The sequence below is a fragment of the Salvelinus sp. IW2-2015 genome, linkage group LG17 (assembly GCF_002910315.2).
Source record: "Salvelinus sp. IW2-2015 linkage group LG17, ASM291031v2, whole genome shotgun sequence".
NCBI lineage: Eukaryota > Metazoa > Chordata > Actinopteri > Salmoniformes > Salmonidae > Salvelinus > Salvelinus sp. IW2-2015.
The window spans coordinates 3,229,170-3,247,898 of NC_036857.1; the positions used below are offsets into that span (position 1 = coordinate 3,229,170).

At 42.0% G+C, this 18,729-nt stretch overlaps 1 protein-coding gene across 1 annotated transcript in view; it reads left to right on the top strand.

The window, feature by feature from the left end:
- The window catches only part of LOC111976840 (plexin A3-like), a 203,577-nt gene that overhangs the window by 78,074 nt on the left and 106,774 nt on the right, over positions 1-18,729 (top strand). Inside the window, 2 exon segments of the mRNA XM_070448161.1 lie at positions 6,205-6,345; positions 16,066-16,166. Coding sequence (XP_070304262.1) covers positions 6,205-6,345; positions 16,066-16,166 — 242 coding nt within the window.

Consider the following 18,729-nt stretch of genomic DNA (forward strand, 5'->3'; position numbering starts at 1 on the left):
TAACTGCCTTGTTCAGGGGCAGAACTACAGATGTTTACCGTGTCAGCTCGGGGATTCAATCTTACAACCTTTCGGTTACTAATCCAACGCTCTAACCACGAGGCTACCTGCCAACCCATAAACTGACCACTCAGTGGATTTTCTTGTACGAATAACACTGAGCATTTCATTTGCAGCTTTAGGATGCATATGTTATACTGACTGAAACATGGGTTGTAAAGATAATGGTAATTTAACAAAGTTACCGGAATCTACAGTAATTTTGGTCATTAACAGAAAATCTATATCAATCTATCGTAAATGTGTTAATTTACACTTTAATAACTTGTTAAAAAAATATTAATATATAGTATTCATTTTTTTATATCGATATCCATCTTGCCCATGAGTTTCTAGTAGATAGATCATATGGTTCAAGAGAAAAGAGCCTAATTAATGAAAAAAGCATCTAATCAACAATGGCATCATTTTCAATTACCTCTGCAACTCATCCAACTATTGACTTTTTTCACATCTGCCACCAGTATGACACCAAACATTGACAACAAACACATATTTACAAAAATATATATAAAGGATATTTCATGCTGAAACACTCATATTAAACACCAATGATATTCACTAAGTTAATGGTTTATATTTAGGATAATATTTTACAGTTTTGTTATTGTATTTTATTTTGATCATCTTATTTAATTATTTGATATATTTTACATATGATAAGGCCAGAGAGAGGGCCAGAGATGATAATGTAATAATCTGAAGTACCCAAAATGGCCACTAGATGTCTTGTGATAGAGTACATAAAATCCAGATGTGTATTACATTTTCTTTTTAACCTGGATTTAAGTAGGCAAGTCAGTTAAGAACAAATTCTTATTTACAATGACAGCCTACCCCGGACGACGCTGGGCCAATTGTGCGCCACCCTATGGGACTCCCAATCACGGCCTGTTGTGATACAGCCTGGAATCGAACCAGGGACTGTAATGACACCTCTAGCACTGAGATGCAGTGCCTTAGACCGCTGTGCCACTCGRGAGCCCCATACAAAAATTCCCAGTAATATACCCACCCTTTGCAACCCTAGGTAAAACAGACAATATAAATAGTTGGAACAGTTCAGTTCARCTGCGTTCAGTGCTTGCTGTCTGCGGTAAGAATTCTGTATAGAGGGCATCTAAATGAAGAATTACATTGAGTTGATCTAATATAAAACATTTTCTGCATTGCCTTTGTGGAAAAACACTATAGTATGTTCCAGTCTCCCTTCACTCAATAAAAACAATACTACCAAAGGATTCTTTTCAAGCCATTTCTTAATATGACCACATTTAGAGACCCTGCCATTTGTCACAGGCACAAATGTGTCTGATATTTAGGTAAGGATTTGACAAATGGACTGTAAAGCACGTTAACAGTTCCAGTGTTCACAGTAAATGTCTTCCTGTCGATGGAAGGGGGAGGTATTGTACCTTCCCTCTTAAGTAATTTATATTTTCATTTAACAATGAAGGACTAAGATGGTGTAATTTCTCTCATTCTTCATCCTCCCTCTTTCTCTTTTCACCCTGATGAATGGCCTCCTCTTTCCTGCTAAAGGCAGACAAGACACCCTGTTGTGATAGGCAGTTAAGTCAACAACCCCTGGCCTGACCTCTGATTCATAGTGCTCCTTACCCTATCCAGTTCCACCTTTATTAATTCACATGTTTGTTGCCCTTTTTAAAATGTCATCACTTTCCCACATTTAGCTTGTATGGCTGCGCCCTGGGCCAGCGGCCTGTGTATTCTCACAGCCCTGGAACACAGACAGATGCATCATGCCCATAGGGGGCACGTGCCCCCTCAGAATGTTAAACTTTTTGTTAATGTTGTTTCTCTAATAGCACTAGCCATTTAGAAATTTTAGGAAGTTGGCTTAAGCTAGCCCATATAGATTCCCCATCTCATAACTAGCTTCCAAGTATCCATTTCAGGCTATCAAGTTAAAGTAGCTATATAGCTTGTCTATCTGTTATGCGGAGTGGAACAAGGGAACCCAAGAGCAGACTCAGAYGAGGAAACTGGGATGAAGTAACCAAGGCATTTATTGAAACACARGGGGWWGATGKAGTGCAGGCCAGGGGAAGCTCRGGYGGGTTGCAGGRAAYCAGGTGCRGAGGCTGAGGCTGRAGCGAGAGGGGTTGAGACAGGGTAAGCAGGTCCGGAGGGGAATCCAAGAGAGTAGTAGGGTGGGGAATCCAGGACAGAGTAGCAGGATGATGAGACGTTGAACTGGAGACAGGGACCAGAGTCAGAGCGGGCAGAACTGTAGCGGAGAGGAAAACGGCATCAGGCAAGGAAACCAGGCACAACAGGATCTATCAGTAACAAACGGCTAGAAGCGTAGACTGAGCAGAGATTATGATCTGGCAGCATGGAAGTGKCAGGACTGAGTATTTGTAGAGGTCTTGATTRTGGAACAGGTTGCAGCTGGTGGGTATCTGCTCTGACTCCAGCACAGCTGTCTCCGCCCACACAATCACACACATACAGAGAGAGAGGGAGAGAGCACGGGGAGTGGCGGCAGGTTAAGGAGACACAGGATGAGCAGTAGAGGGCGTGGCAGGAGCAGATGTAATACTATCTTAGTTGGCATGCCTGCCATCAAGGTTGGTAGACTTTAGAAAAGCAACCAAGTGAATAGGACTCACTGTACTGAATAAGACTGACATTCCTTTCAATCTTTTGAGCAGAGATGCAGAGAGGCATATTTAGTTTTTTTTTTTWWATGTCAACCAGTCAGTAGGATACAAATAGCTCAAAAGGTATACTTAGATATGCAGAAAAATAAACACATTTTTTACATAGAATTAAGCATAATGATTATTGCTCGAGATTGCATGAAAAAGCTGTTTCGGGTGTTTGAAAATTGTACAATTATCCAACTTCCACCCACCAGCCATCCTCACATACAGTACTTTGTGCTCCCTTAGATTTTTGTGGTGCATGACGCCCCTGGACAGAGATCAGAATTCTCACAACGCCCTGAACTCTCTAAAGTGTTTATATTCTGGTGCATGGAGCACCAYATACGTAGCTACACTGATTTACTCTTACCCCTGTAACGCCATCTGGAKGATATGGAGAAATTTAAATAAAAGGATTAGGGGATAAATTCATGTTGTTGTTTTTTTATATATCTCAAATGTAATCAAAAATGAAGATTATCTCTTTCATTAAGTACAATTTTACAGAACATTCAGTGTTGTTACAGAAATAATCAATTGATTTTCATATTTGCAAAAACCATGCAAGAAGGTCTATATAATATACAGTATATCTCACCATATTCATGATACAGTGCAAAAATCTAAGCAAACTGAAATAAGAGAAAGAGAGAGAATACAGATTCACAGAGAGAATAGAAATCAGCCTAACTAAACATGATTGGCCCTTAGAAAGAAGTCCTGATGAGCAATCCAAATCCATAGCAGACGAGCAACCAAACAAGCAGACCTATACCTCCTCTTTATTCCCTGCTACCATGACATCATTGTTTCCCTGCCACCATGACATCATTGTTTCCCTGCCACCATGACATCATTGTTTCCCTGCCACCATGACATCATTGGTTCCCTGTCACCATGACATCATTGTTTCCCTGCCACCATGACATCATTGTTTCCCTGCCACCATGACATCATTGTTTCCCTGCCACCATGACATCGTTTCCCTGCCACCATGACATCATTGTTTCCCTGCCACCATGACATCATTGTTTCCCTGCCACCATGACATCATTGTTTCCCTCTCACCATGACATCATTTTTTCCCCTGTCACCATGACATATTTTTTCCCCTGTCACCATGACANTTCCCTGCCACCATGACATCATTGTTTCCCTCTCACCATGACATCATTTTTTCCCCTGTCACCATGACATATTTTTTCCCCTGTCACCATGACATAATTTGAATCACAGGGAGACAGGAGGAAATGTAATATTTATCTAAATTCCAATGACCTTCMTCTGAGCTGTTTGATGTTGTCAAGAGGTCAGCAACTCAGCAAGGACTCTGCATTTCAAACACTCCAACTAGACCGAGGAGGACATTAGCTTCCCAGAGACTCAGCTGTAGTTGCAATATGCCATCCTTCATTATGTCCTGTTCTCTGGAGGCTTGTGTAGGGGTAGTTTCAGTGTACTGCCTGCAGACAACTAGACTGTGTATTTTAGCTGTGTTATCTTCATGAAGCATTGCTGCAGGACGGACAGTGTAATTCTGAAATGGCTTGGGGACTGGTCACAAATAAGAAGAATAGTAATTAGGAATTTGGCAGATTTAATCAAATTGTTGTTCCATTAAAACAATACAGTGCTTTAATTTAGTCCAATGAACCTTGATTTATGTATTGTTCTGATTTAGCATGTCATATTCCCACAGGGCTAGCTAACTGTGCTGTACCATCAGGCCTGATAAACTGTATGCCACATGGTTTTTACAGCATCAACCAGGGCAAGGACTTCACTCTGCTGTGTTTACATATTCCCAAGTCTTTAAACAGGCACAATAAAAGGTMAACTGTTAGAAAGTGGCTTACTATGGACCCGGCAGGTCCTGCATGGTGTGCAGGTTGGCAGGTTATTCTCCTTTACCTGCTTCAATGTCAGCAGTTTGCTAACTGTGAACTGGCTTTTTTTCTGTGTGGTTCTTTGCTAGTTGTTTTGTAATACTGCAGTGTTTCAGTTATGTTATTGCAGCCTAGTTTCAGTTACATTTCCTTGTTTTTACGCTATTTTGGAATTGGCACGAAAATACAGTTGGATGTAGTTTTTCTCCATAATTCCAACCCACTACATTGAGAGGATGAGTCCATGAAATGGGATTCTGAAACTATTGATCACGACATCAACGAYTTATGAGTAAGATTTGCTCCAGCGAATCAGAGCATTTTGCATCATAGCAATGAATGCCTGGATAGACTTGCGTAACAGCCATGGAAAGTGGTTTAACATCTCTTATTTGATCATGTGTCAGAGGTATAAGCCCCAGGATCTATTTCACAAATTATCAGATGCCCTAGATAGAAAAAAGAGAAGATCTTGCTGGAGGAAAATGCTAATTGTGTCTGTTGTGGTAAACGCAGGCATTCGGAAGTTGTGAAAATGAGGAACGTAACAGCAGATAGCTGGGTGTGAGATGACTGCAGCTGGTATCACTTGAACTGACAAAGCGCAGACAATGACCGTCATATTTTCATCCCTGCTGTTCCACTGGTTTGGGGGGTATGGTCTCCGTCTTGGCCAGCAACTCGTGACACCCAATATGGCAGCGTTCAGCTAATGGATACCACCTTGTCAACACTAATTACTAAGACTGCAGCAACGAGGAGGCAGCTAATTAACAGACTAACGATGTTTGTCACTTCAGGCTGACCCAGATATTTAGGAGAAAGCCAAGCTTGTCACCCTCACATTTTCTCCAGTTTATCTTTCCACAAATGTCTACCTTTCTATTCCATGATTTTTCAAAAATGGATTCCTCTATATTTCATCATTCATTTGGTTTATTTACCGTTCCATTYCTCCCTCTGTCATATTTCYGTCAAAATTGATTAGKACAGAAAAGCAAGCTRCCATTTTTTYCCYCTGAAATTAAGAATGTGAAAATAGGTGAGCTTTGCAGCAGCCATAACTGCAGTTGTCAGAGCTCAGAGTATTTATTCCCAATCACATCAAAGATGATGTGAATTTGACATTTATAGAACTCCTTTACCCGCTCAATGTTCTAATTATCAGTGTAAGGAAAAAGAGAAGGTGGTAATGATGAAACAACGGGGGTTGTGTGTGTGTGTGTGTGTGTAACTGTGTATAGTAAGCATAATACATTTTTTACTGATCTTACATATTGAGACAATTCCTCCTCACCAGCCCCCCTCCCATTCATATTCAAAATCCCTCAGAATTTATTTTCTAGGTCAGTGAAAGAGCTGAGGATTTGTGGGAGGTTTGGGGAATGTTGTTTGTGTCTGATTCAAAGCGAAATTTAAATAATGTTTCTGTTTTCAAACTTTGAAAATGTTCCCCACGTATAGTTTGGTTCRCAAAAAATATTCACAAAAAATATTACATTGTCGTGACTCTTCAAATAATAATCTGAAAAAAAGTATGAAATTATTTAGCAATTTGTTTAAATATCTGTCTCATTTTCCCTCAGATCCGAGTAGATGGCATACCTCCCCCGTCCCAGAGTGCTTTGCTGTATGAGACTGTTACAGTGGATGAAGGGAAACCTATTCTGCGTGACATGGTCTTCAGCCCTGACTACCAATACATCTACATGCTAAGTGACAAACAGGTGAGAGATACACACTAGTTGTCAGTGTTAATCATGGGGTCGGATGAATGTATGTGAAGAATATGTGGTGTGTATGCAGACAAAATAATTGAATATTATTCATGTTAATTAGTGTTATTATATGTTATTATACCTATTAGCAGCGACACCACTGTATGACTGCTTTAAAACACACACACACACACACACACACACACACACACACACACACACACACACACACACACACCAGATAGAATAAAGCACTGACCACCAAAGCCGATCCATAGGTTTATTTCAGGATGTGAGAATGGAAGGTTATAAACTTGTACGTTGTAGAATGTTCCAGCATTAATCACCACTGAGTTTAATACAGTGTTGTCCTACTTTTCGAGATTCTCAAACCTTTATGTAACGGTAATATAAGTTGAATGTGTATACAGACTCTCTCTAACTGATTCACTTCTCCAGATATCTGCTTTTGTTYCACAGTCCCATTCATAATGCGTGTGAAAACATTTGTTCTGCGCTATGAAGACCTATCTTGGAATTATAAAAGATAAGTTTGTCAAAAGGAATTGAATTCGACCCAGGGCACTGTCAACAGTCTGCTTTGTTTTTAAACCCAACCGGAATTTCAGATATGTTGTTTTAACATCTGCATGACTGGAAGACAGAATATGAAACACCAGTTCAATGTCTTTGAATTCTGCCTCAGCTGGTTCCCTATTAGGAAACTTTAGGCATTTGTCTCCATGGAGAGGCTTGCAGAATAGCTCTATTCTAAGAGGTCTTATTGTACAGAGGAAAGGAAGGTTAACACACCAAGTTCCTCTGCAGTTGACTAGAAGAAATCCTCCTACATACAGTACATACAGCTGCACGCATTAATAATCCCGGTTCCCTGCATAATACATCTATCAGCTTATTTGTTTTCTTCATARTCAAGCAATTTATTGAAAGGAAGGATGAATTGCTGTCGTTGTGCAGTTATCACAAAGATTTGATCTTTAGCCTTTCCCTTTTTACCGTCAGAATGCATGTCTCAGAAATAACGAAGTAAAGAGAGACAGTCCTCCAATGAGAAGACTTGTCTTTCTGATTTAGAAAAGGTCTGTGTAGTCAAAAGGAAGAGATATGATTTTGGTGCATTGTTATTTAAATATATATATATATATATACAGTGGGGCAAAAAAGTATTTAGTCAGCCACCAATTGTGCAAGTTCTCCCACTTAAAAAGATGAGAGAGGCCTGTAATTTTCATCATAGGTACACTTCAACTATGACAGACAAAACGAGAAAAAACCATAAAATCACATTGTAGGATTTTTATGAATTTATTTGCAAATATATGTGAAAATAAGTATTTGGTCACCTACAAACAAGCAAGATTTCTGGCTCTCACAGACCTGTAACTTTTCTTTAGAGGTCCTCTGTTCTCCACTCGTTACCTGTATTAATGGCACCTGTTTGAACTTGTTATCAGTTAAAAGACACCTGTCCACAACCTCAAACAGTCACACTCCAAACTCCACTATGGCCAAGACCAAAGAGCTGTCAAAGGACACCAGAAACAAAATTGTACCTTCACAGGCTGGGAAGATGAACTGCAATAGGTAAGCAGCTTGGTTTGAAGAAATCAACTGTGGAGCAAATATTAGGAAATGGAAGACATACAAGACCACTGATAATCTCCCTCGATCTGGGGCTCCACGCAAGATCTCACCCGTGGGGTCAAAATGATCACAAGAACGGTGAGCAAAATCCCAGAACCACACGGGGGGACCTAGTGAATGACCTGCAGAGAGCTGGGACCAAAGTAACAAAGCCTACCATCAGTAACACACTCCGCCGCCAGGGACTGCTAAGCCAGTACATGTCCAGGCCCGTTGAAGTTTGCTAGAGAGCATTTGGATGATCCAGAAGAAGATTGGGAGAAGTCATATGGTCAGATGAAACCAAAATAGAACTTTTTGGTAAAAACTCAACTCGTCGTGTTTGGAGGACAAAGAATGCTGAGTTGCATCCAAAGAACACCATACCTACTGTGAAGCATGGGGTGGAGGAACATCATGCTTTGGGGCTGTTTTTCTGCAAAGGACCAGGACGACTGATCCGTGTAAAGGAAAGAATGAATGGGGCCATGTATCGTGAGATTTTGAGTGAAAACCTCCTTCCATCAGCAAGGGCATGAAGATGAAACGTGGCTGGGTCTTTCACCATGACAATGATCCCCAACACACCGCCGGGAACGAAGGAGGGGCTTCGTAAGAAGCATTTCAAGGTCCTGGAGTGGCCTAGCCAGTCTCCAGATCTCAACCCCATAGAAATCTTTGGGAGTTGAAAGTCCGTGTTGCCCAGCAACAGCCCCAAAACATCACTGCTCTAGAGGAGATCTGCATGGAGAATGGGCCAAAATACCAGCAACAGTGTGTGAAAACCTTGATAAGACTTACAGAAAACGTTTGACCTCTGTCATTGCAACAAAGGGTATATAACAAAGATTGGATAATTGTTATTGATAATAACTTTGTTATGACAAATTACTTATTTTCACCATAATTTCAAATAAATTCATAAAAAATCTACAATGTGATTTTCTGATTTTTTTCTCATTTGTCTTGTCATAGTTGAAGTGTACCTATGATGAAATTACAGGCCTCTCATCTTTTTAAGTGGGAGAACTTGCACACATTGGTGGCTGACTAAATACTTTTTTGCCACTGTATGTTGTATATATAAAAATATATATATTAGTAGATATATAATGAGTACATATATAAACTCAGTAAAAAGAAAGGTCCTCTCACTGTCAAACTGAGTTTAATACAGCAAACTTAACATGTGTAAATATTTGTATGAACATAACAAGATTCAACAACTGAGACATAAACTGAACAAGTTCCACAGACACGTGACTAACAGAAACGGAATAATGTGTCCCTGAACAAAGGGGGGGTCAAAATCAAAAGTAACAGTCGTATCTGGTGTGCCACCAGCGTGCATTAAGTACTGCAGTGCATCTCCTCCTCATGGACTGCACCAGATTTGCCAGTTCTTTGCTGTGAGATGTTACTCACTCGTCCACCAAGGCACGTGCAAGTCCCAGATATTTCTGGGGGGAATGCCCTATCCCTCACCCTTCCGAACTCCAAAAACAAGGTCCACAGACACGTGCTCAATGGGATTGAGATCCGGGCTCTTCGCTGGCCATGGCAGAACACTGACATTCCTGTCATGCAGGAAATCACACACAGAACGAGCAGTATGGCTGGTGGCATTGTCATGCTGGAGGGTCATATCAGGATGAGCCTGCAGGAAGGGTACCACATGAGGGAGGAGGATGTCTTCCCTGTAACGCACAGCGTTGAGATTGCCTGCAATGACTCAGGACAATTGAGTCTGCACAATTGTTGACTTGCATAAAGCTGGAAAGGGTTACAAATGTATCTCTAAAAGCCTTGGTGTTCATCAGTCCATGGTAAGACACATTGTCTATAAATGGAGAAAGTTCAGCACTGTTGCTACTCTCCCTAGGAGTGGCCRTCCTGCAAAGATGACTGYAAGAGCACAGTGCATAATGCTCAATGAGGTTAAGAAGAATCCTAGAGTGTCAGCTAAAGACTTACATAAATCTCTGGAACATGCTAACATCTCTGTTGACGAGTCTACGATACGTAAAACACTAAACAAGAATGGTGTTCATGGGAGGACACCACGGAAGAAGCCACTGCTGTACAAAAAAAACATTGCTGCATGTCTGAAGTTCACAAAAGTGCACCTGGATGTTCTACAGCGCTACTGGCAAAATATTCTGTGGACAGATTAAACTAAAGTTGAGTTGTTTGGAASGAACACACAACACTACGTGTGGAGAGAAAAAAGGCACAGCACACCAACATCTAAACCTCATCCCAACTGTAAWGTATGGTGGAGGGAGCATCATGGTTTGGGGCTGCTTTGCTGCCTCAGGGCCTGGACAGCTTGCTATCATTGATGGRAAAATGAATTCCCAAGTCTATCAAGACATTTTGCAGGAGGATGTAAGGCTATCTGTCCGCCATTTGAAGCTAAACAGAAGTTGGGTGATGCAAAGGACAACGACCCAAAACACMGAAGTAAATCAACAAAAGAATGGCTTCAACAGAAGAACGCCTTCTGGAGTGACCCAGTCAGAGTCCTGACCTCAACACGATTTAAAATGCTGTCGCATGACCTCGCGAGCRGTTCACACCAGACATCCTACGAATATTGCTGAACTGAAACAATTTTTAAAGATGAATGGTCCAAAATTCCTCCTGACCGCTGTGCAGGTCTGATCCGCAATCACAGAAAACGTTTGGTTGAGGTTATTGCTGCCAAAGGAGGGTCAACCAGTTGTTAAATCCAAGGGTTCACATACTTTTTCCACCCTACGCTGTGAATGTTTACACGGTGTGTTCAATAAAGACATGAAAACGTATAATTGTTTGTGTGTTATTAGTTTAAGGACACTGTGTTTGTCTATTGCTGTGACTAAGATGAAGATCAGATCATATTTGATGACCAATTTAAGCAGAAATCCAGGTAATTCCAAAGGGTTCACATTCTTTTTTTTGCCACTGTATATAAATAGATATACATACAGTATATATAGATATATACAGTACCAGTCAAAAGTTTGGACACATCTTCTCATTCCAGAGTTTTTCTTTGTTTCTACAATGTAGAAAAGAGTAAAAATAAACTGTCTCTCATGAGGACCGCCACAGGAAAAGAAGACCCGGAGTTACCTCTGCTGCAGAGGATAAGTTCATTACAGTTAAAAGCATCAGAAATCGGCAATTAACACCTCACAGAGTTCAARTAACAGACACATCTCAACATCAACTGTTCAGAGGAGACTGYGTGAATCAGGCTTTCATGGTTGAATTGTTGCAAAGAAACCACTACTAAAGRACACCAATAATAAGAAGAGACTTGCTTGGGCCAAGAAACACAAGCAATGGACATTAGACCGGTGGGAAATCTGTCCTTTTGTCTGAAATTTGAGATTTTTGGTTCCAACCGCCGTGTCTTTGTGAGATGTAGAGTAGGTGAACGGATGATCTCCACATGTGTGGTCAACACCGTGAAGCATGGAGGAGGAGGTGTGATGRTGTGGGGGTGCTTTGCTKGTGACACTGTAAGTGATTTAWTTAGAATTCAAGGCACACTTAACCAGCATTGCTACCACAGTATTCTGCAGCAATATGCCATCCCATCTGGTTTGTGCTTAGTGGGACTATCATTTATTTTTCAGGACAATGACCCAACACACCTCCAGGTGGTGTAAGGGCTATTTGACCAAGAATGAGAAGAGTGATGGAGTGCTCCATCAGATGACATGGCCTCCACAATTACCCGATTTCAACCCAATTGAGATGGTTTGGGATGAGTTGGACCRCAGAGTGAAGGAAAAGCAGCCAACAAGTGCTCAGCATATGTGGGAACTTCTTCAAGACTGTTGGAAAAGCATTCCTCATGAAGCTGGTTGAGAGAATGCCAAGAGTGTGCAAAGCTATCATTTATTGAGTTTATTTCAGTCTCTCTGATGTTAAACAGAGAGACTGATGTTACAGAGAGACTGATGTTACAGAGAGAGACTGATTACAGAGAAGACTGATTACAGAGAGACTGGTGTTAGACAGAGAGAGACTGGTGTTAGACAGAGAGAGACTGATGTTACAGAGAGAGACTGATGTTACAAGAGAGAGACTGATGTTAGAGAGAGAGACTGATGTTAGAGAGAGAGACTGATGTAGAGAGAAGAGACATGTTTAGAGAGAGAGAGAGAGACTGATGTTAGAGAGAGAGAAAGACTGATGTTAGAGAGAGAGAGAGAGAGTGATGTGAGAAGAGAGAGAGAGGAATATGTTACAGAGAAGACTGATGTTACAGAGAGAGACTGATGTTACAGAGAGAGAGACTGATGTTGGACAGAGAGAGACTGATGTTGGACAGAGAGAGACTGATGTTGAGACGATTGTGACAGAGAGAGACTGATGTTGGACAGAGAGGCTGATGTTACAGGAGAGAGACTGATGTTGGACAGAGAGAGACTGATGTTGGACAGAGAGCGGACTTGATTTACAGAGAGAAGGGGAACATGATAGAGCAGCCCCTCCCCCCTGTGTGGGGTGGCCACGAGGACAGACTCACAGAGGAGAGGAGGATCCCTTACGGCCAGAATTAACACAAAGGTATTCAGATATAAGGAGAATGGCACCGCTCTGTGCTGCCTAGCTCATTCACTCAAAAAATGGACTTCCTCTTGCATGGGAGAGTAAAACCGGACAGGTCTGCTCCAGATATTGATATTTTCCATAATAATTCAATGTGAGGCAGTCCGATGCTTAAGCATGTGTCAAATTATTCCTTATTGATTTGTTTTGTATACAGGATGTGTATTAAGATATATTTAAATGTAACTGATTAAAGAAGAGTAGACCCTTCCCGCCGGGCATARACGTCAATTCAACATCTATTCTACATTGGTTCAACGTCATTTCWWWGAAATGACGTGGAAACAACATTGATTTAACTAGTGTGTGCCCAGTGGKTTCTTCTCATCTTCTCTAAAGCCGCAGCAAACTGTGGCTGAACTCCTGCACTGAGATGTATGCTTACTAGACAGTACATCCCTCTACAGAGCCTGCCTCCTGCTTATGTCTTTAGTATTCATGAAATTTGAATGAATTGCGGTAGATAAATAATGAATAGGTAACACTGACCGGCAGAGCGTTGCAGGGAGATTTGGCGTGAGTGCACCGTAGCCCCATAATAACCCTCTTGTTGTCATCCCAGGGAGGTAAATACAGTGGATCAAAGATGAACTCTGCTGAAGATCGAGCTCTGCTTTTCACACTGGCCCACTTAAAACAATTGATATGTGGCAGTTGATGATGCTATTTTCATGCACCAACTTTAACAGTACTGTGCATATACACTGAGTATACAAATCATGGACACCTTACTAATATTAAGATGCAACCCCCCCCTTTTGTTTTCGGAACAGCCTCAATTCATTGGGGAATGGACTCTACAAGGTGTCGAAAAAGTTCCACAGGGATGCTGGTCCATGTTGACTCCAATGCTTCCCACAGTTGACTGGCTGGTCTTTTGGTGGTGGACCATCCTCGATACATACGGGAAACTGTTGAGCGTGAAAAACCCAGCAGCGTTGCAGTGGGTGTGCGCCTGGTACCTACTACCATGCCCCATTCAAAGCACGTAAATCTTTTGTCTTGCCCATTCACACTTAATGGCAGACATACACAATCCATGTCTCAKTTGTCTCAAGGCTAAAACATCCTTCTTTAACCCGTCTCCTCCTCTTGTGCTACATGGATTGAATTAGATTTAACAAGTGACATCAATAAGGGATCATAGCTTTCACCTAGATTCACCTGGTCAATCTGTCATGGAAAGAGCAGACGTTTCTCATGTTTTGTACACTCAGTGTATAATGTTACACCATCATGACTATACATGAAGAGATATGAGCTTAGAACATAGTCTTAAGTGGGCAGCCTGCTTTATTATCCATCTAATAAAATGTTGGATTTTAGTCTCTTGAATCAACCTGAACTTCAGAGTTGACTTGTTTAATTCCRTCCCTTTGTGAGCTGTCTGTCCACAAGGACCTTCTGGGATGTTGCGAGCCGAACCGAACATCGTGCCAGAGACACAGACTTGAGGGCAGAGGATTATAAAACGGTGTCGGTGGTGGGATGGTGTGTTTACGCGCTGGCACTTTGCAGCATAAATTAGCATGGGACAGGAAGCGCAGCGCTCGGCATAACACCTCGCCCACCCACAGCCTGCGGCGGTGACTCCCTGACACTGGAGACAGAGTCAGAGATGCAGGGCCTGCCAGGGTTAGCGGTTAGTGCTAATGCTAGTTGCGTTCTTCACTGCAGCAGTACCAGGAACTCAACAGCAACTTGAAAGGCAACGCCACATCCCTTTTTGGCAGGATTGTGTTTTTCTCTGTTACAAAATTCATTTTTAAAGATGATCAAAGGTTAGGTCCTCTCAGAGTAAGCATTTCAGCACTTTGGGAGAGCTGCAGTGAAAGCTGTGAGGAGATCTTTGTCCATGTCCTTTAAGGAGACAGGATTAGCATGCAGAGAAAGAGAATGGGCACCTGTGGTACATTGCCCTGAGACATCTGGTCATCTCTTACTGCCAAAGGGAGGGGGAAGATCACTCAAAACAGAATTTATTTTTATTTAAATCCATCGTTCAAGGCAACTCATTWGACTGTGCATGTTTACGACGAGGGAACGACCATTCTCCTTCCAGACTCATATTAAACATCTCCAATCCAAAATCAAATCTAGAATCGGCTTTCTATTTCGCAACAAAGCCTCCTTCACTCACGCCGGGAAACTTACCCTAGTAAAACTGACTATCCTACCGATCCTCGACTTCGGCGATGTCATCTACAAAATAGCTTCCAATACTCTACTCAGCAAACTAGATGCAGTTTATCATAGTGCCATCCGTTTTGTTACTAAAACACCTTATACCACCCACCACTGCGACCTGTATGCTCTAGTCGGCTTGCCCTCGCTACATATTCGTCGCCAGACCCACTGGCTCCAGGTCATCTATAAGTCCATGCTAGGTAAAGCTTCCCCATTATCTCAGTTCACTGGTCACGATAACAACACCCACCCGTAGCACGCGCTCCAGCAGGTATATCTCACTGATCATTCCCAAAGCCAACACCTCATTTGGCCGCCTTTCCTTCCAGTTCTCTGCTGCCTGTGACTGGAACGAATTGCAAAAATCGCTGAAGTTGGAGACTTTTATTTCCCTCACCAACTTTAAACATCAGCTATCCAAGCAGCTAACTGATCGCTGCAGCTGTACATAGTCCATCTGTAAATAGCCCACCCAATCTCCCTACCTCATCCCCATACTGTTTTTATTTATTAACTTTTCTGCTCTTTTGCACAAGATCATCTGATGATTTATCACTCCAGTGTTAATCTGCTAAATTGTAATTATTCGCTCCTATGGCCTATTTATTGCCTACCTCCTCATGCCTTTTGCACACAATGTATATAGACTCTTTTTTTTCCTACTGTGTTATTGACTTGTTTATTGTTTACTCCATGTGTAACTCTGTGTTGTTGTCTGTTCACACTGCTATGCTTTATCTTGGCCAGGTCGCAGTTGTAAATGAGAACTTGTTCTCAACTAGCCTACCTGGTTAAATAAAGGTAAAAAATTAAAATTTAAAAAATAACTGATGCTCCCCACTGAGTCTGCACTGTGTCACTCTAAGTTAGCCATTTAGTTGCTATCTATTAGCCCTGGGTGATACGCTGAATAAGTCGTCTAGCGYTTAAAGTTTTGAAATGTTTACTAACACTGGTGAACTGACCCACTCTCTCTATCACTGCAGTTTAATAAATGGATTCAGACCTCGTGTCAGGAAATATTTAGTAGTTGAAGCACGGATGTGTCCCAAAACCCATTCAAATTGTGAGCAATACATTTCCACTTTCTGTTGAATTTCATATCTTACGTAAACTAAACGCTATCGTGACAAATTCATGGTTACGGCTGGGATTTAGATTTGTTTGACCCTCGCGTCGCATGTGTATGCGTAAGAAAGATTGAGAAGGTGAGGAAAGCACAGTGAACAGTGCTAGTGTGAGTCTGAAAGTGTGTTGAATAAAGATGATCACCTCAGTTGTGTTCTGCAGGTGAGCCGGTTACCTGTGGAGAGCTGTGGCCAGTACACCACCTGTAAAACCTGTCTGGGCTCTGGAGACCCCCACTGTGGATGGTGTGTACTTCACAACAAGTAAGTGGCTCACTTTACATATCTATCTTCTCTGTGGGTAGATTCATTTATTGGGAAAACAAATAGCGTGGTTGTTTTAGTGTGATCAARTTGCCTCAGTCGATACCAACTATATGAGAATGAATTGATTCCTGAACGGCTTCATGCATTTTCAAGGTGACATTTTGATACCAATCAAAGGGAGAATAAAATGGTTTCTGTTAAACATCGGGAGGCCAGGTGCTGTTGGAAAGTAACAGTAATACATCCTGTACATTCTGAACTTTTAATGGACCACTGAGAGGTTCGGGGTTCAGCCAAACTAGTGGGAAAGCTGCCTGCTGTCACCCAGTCCACCTGGTCCGCTCCAGTCCGCTCCACACAGGAAGTGACAGGTGACAGCTGCCCCAAATGTGCTCCATCCTGTTGACCCTTTTGGGCTGACCCTTAGGCAGCAGCTGGTAGGTCGGAGCTCAGGAAATGTCTGGATATTGCTGGCCCTCTGCCACTCCTCCCTCACTCCCTCACTTGTCATCAGGCACATTTTTCCTCCAGTCCCACTGTAAATGAATTGGCTGGGAACATCATGAGAGAGTGCTGTTTCCTGTCACGGGGGAGAAGGGGAGCCTGCGAAGGGGAAGCATGTGTGGCTGTATAGTGTACCCTTTATCGAGTGTAATGGCCGCAGTATGGAGGGGCTTTCTCTGACATAGGCCATGATTCATGGAAAAACAAAGTAACTCTAAAGGTAGGGAAATAAAAGGGGACAGGATATTGAAGCACATGCCTTTTAAACAGCAAGCCATTGGTTTTATATGAATTATAGAAAGTCCTGAAATTGTTTCATTCTGTGACATTTCTCACACCAAGGCCTGGTGTCAGCAGTCCAATATTTCCCCTGTGTTGCATATCTAGATAATGTTCAGAGGGAGATGAAAATATTTTTCTGAGCCTAGGACCTCAATGACGACCATTGTGGAATTTTCATTCAGTCCTTTATCAAGATAACAATATTTAATTAAGATTAGAATCTGGGACTGATAATGGAATATTTTGCATAGATTTTTTGCCAAACTAGTTTGAAAATGATATTTCTCTGCATAGCAATGCAGTATTCCGCGCAAATGTTTTTTTTACACAAACTTGTGACAACCACTGCACAGCACAATTAGTGTGAGATCAGGCAAAGTGATGAGAAGATTGAATGGCTAAATTGTGCCCGATTCACATGTCGAACCTCTGTTCCTCTCTGGTGAAGCGACATCCCAGAGTGACACAATCATCTTCTATTTCCATCCTCTCCGGTTCGGCACCTTTATGTGGCTTCAACCTGCTGTCTGTCTGTCTGTCTGTCTGTCAGGCTGTCTGTCTGTCTGTCAGGCTATCTGTCTGTTAGGCTGTCTGTCTGTCTGTTAGGCTGTCTGTCTGTCAGGCTGTCTGTCTGTCAGGCTATGTCAGTCTGTCTGTCAGGCTGTCTGTCTGTCAGGCTATGTCAGTCTGTCTGTCAGGCTATCTGTCTGTTAGGCTCTCTGTTTTTTCTGTCTCTGTCTGTCTGTCTACTTGAACCTCTCTGATGCTTAAACAGAGAAAGAAAGGGTTGTTGATTGAGTCAGATTGAGATGGGTGACATTCATGCAGGCCAGGCAACCTCAGACTGCTCATTTATATACAGGAGGTAGCTCAAATTACTCCAATGACTCGCTTCCATGGACCACAATGGGCATCTCCTATTCAAGCCCAGTCAATGAGCCACGTTTTCAGACAGCACACACTTTACTTGGTGCTTAACTTTAGATTGTGTTTCATTTTTTCGGGTTTCTGACCGGACTACTAAAACTCAATGTGGTTTCTTCAATATATTCGATATGACCTTTTCTAGGCCAGTGGATGTAGTCACAGGTCCTGAAATTAAACTAATAATATACTGACTTTTGTAAAGCATACTGACCTTTATGATGTTGGTTATTTTTTAGTCCTGTGGGGATATAGTTTTTTTGACCATGAGGTAGCTACTTCAGTGGAATTACATTAAACAATAATGCCAGAGGGGGTGTGGTCCAACTGCCTGACATTGCCAAGGTGTGGCCGTTTCTCTCTCAGGCTGATACAGAAATATTTTATTTCAAACAGGCTTGACTACTGTAATACTCTCCTGGTCTACCCAAGAAAGCCATTGATCAACTGTAAAACATACAGAATGCTGCAGCACGGGTACTGACCAAGACCAGACGGAGAGCACATATTACACCGGTTTTAAAGTCTCTGCACTGGCTGCCTGTGAGTTTCAGAATTCATTTTAGGATTCTTCTGTTGGTTTTTAAATGAATCCACGATTGTGCACCCCAACACATCAGACATGTTTTTAAGTTCTGTACCCAGTAGGTCCCTCAGGTCCTCTGGCCTTTTAACTATCCCAAAGTCTAGGACCAAGAGGCATGGAGAGGCAGCCTTTTAACTATCCCAAAGTCTAGGACCAAGAGGCATGGAGAGACAGCCTTTTAACTATCCCAAAGTCTAGGACCAAGAGGCATGGAGAGGCAGCCTTATAACTATCCCAAAGTCTAGGACCAAGAGGCATGGAGAG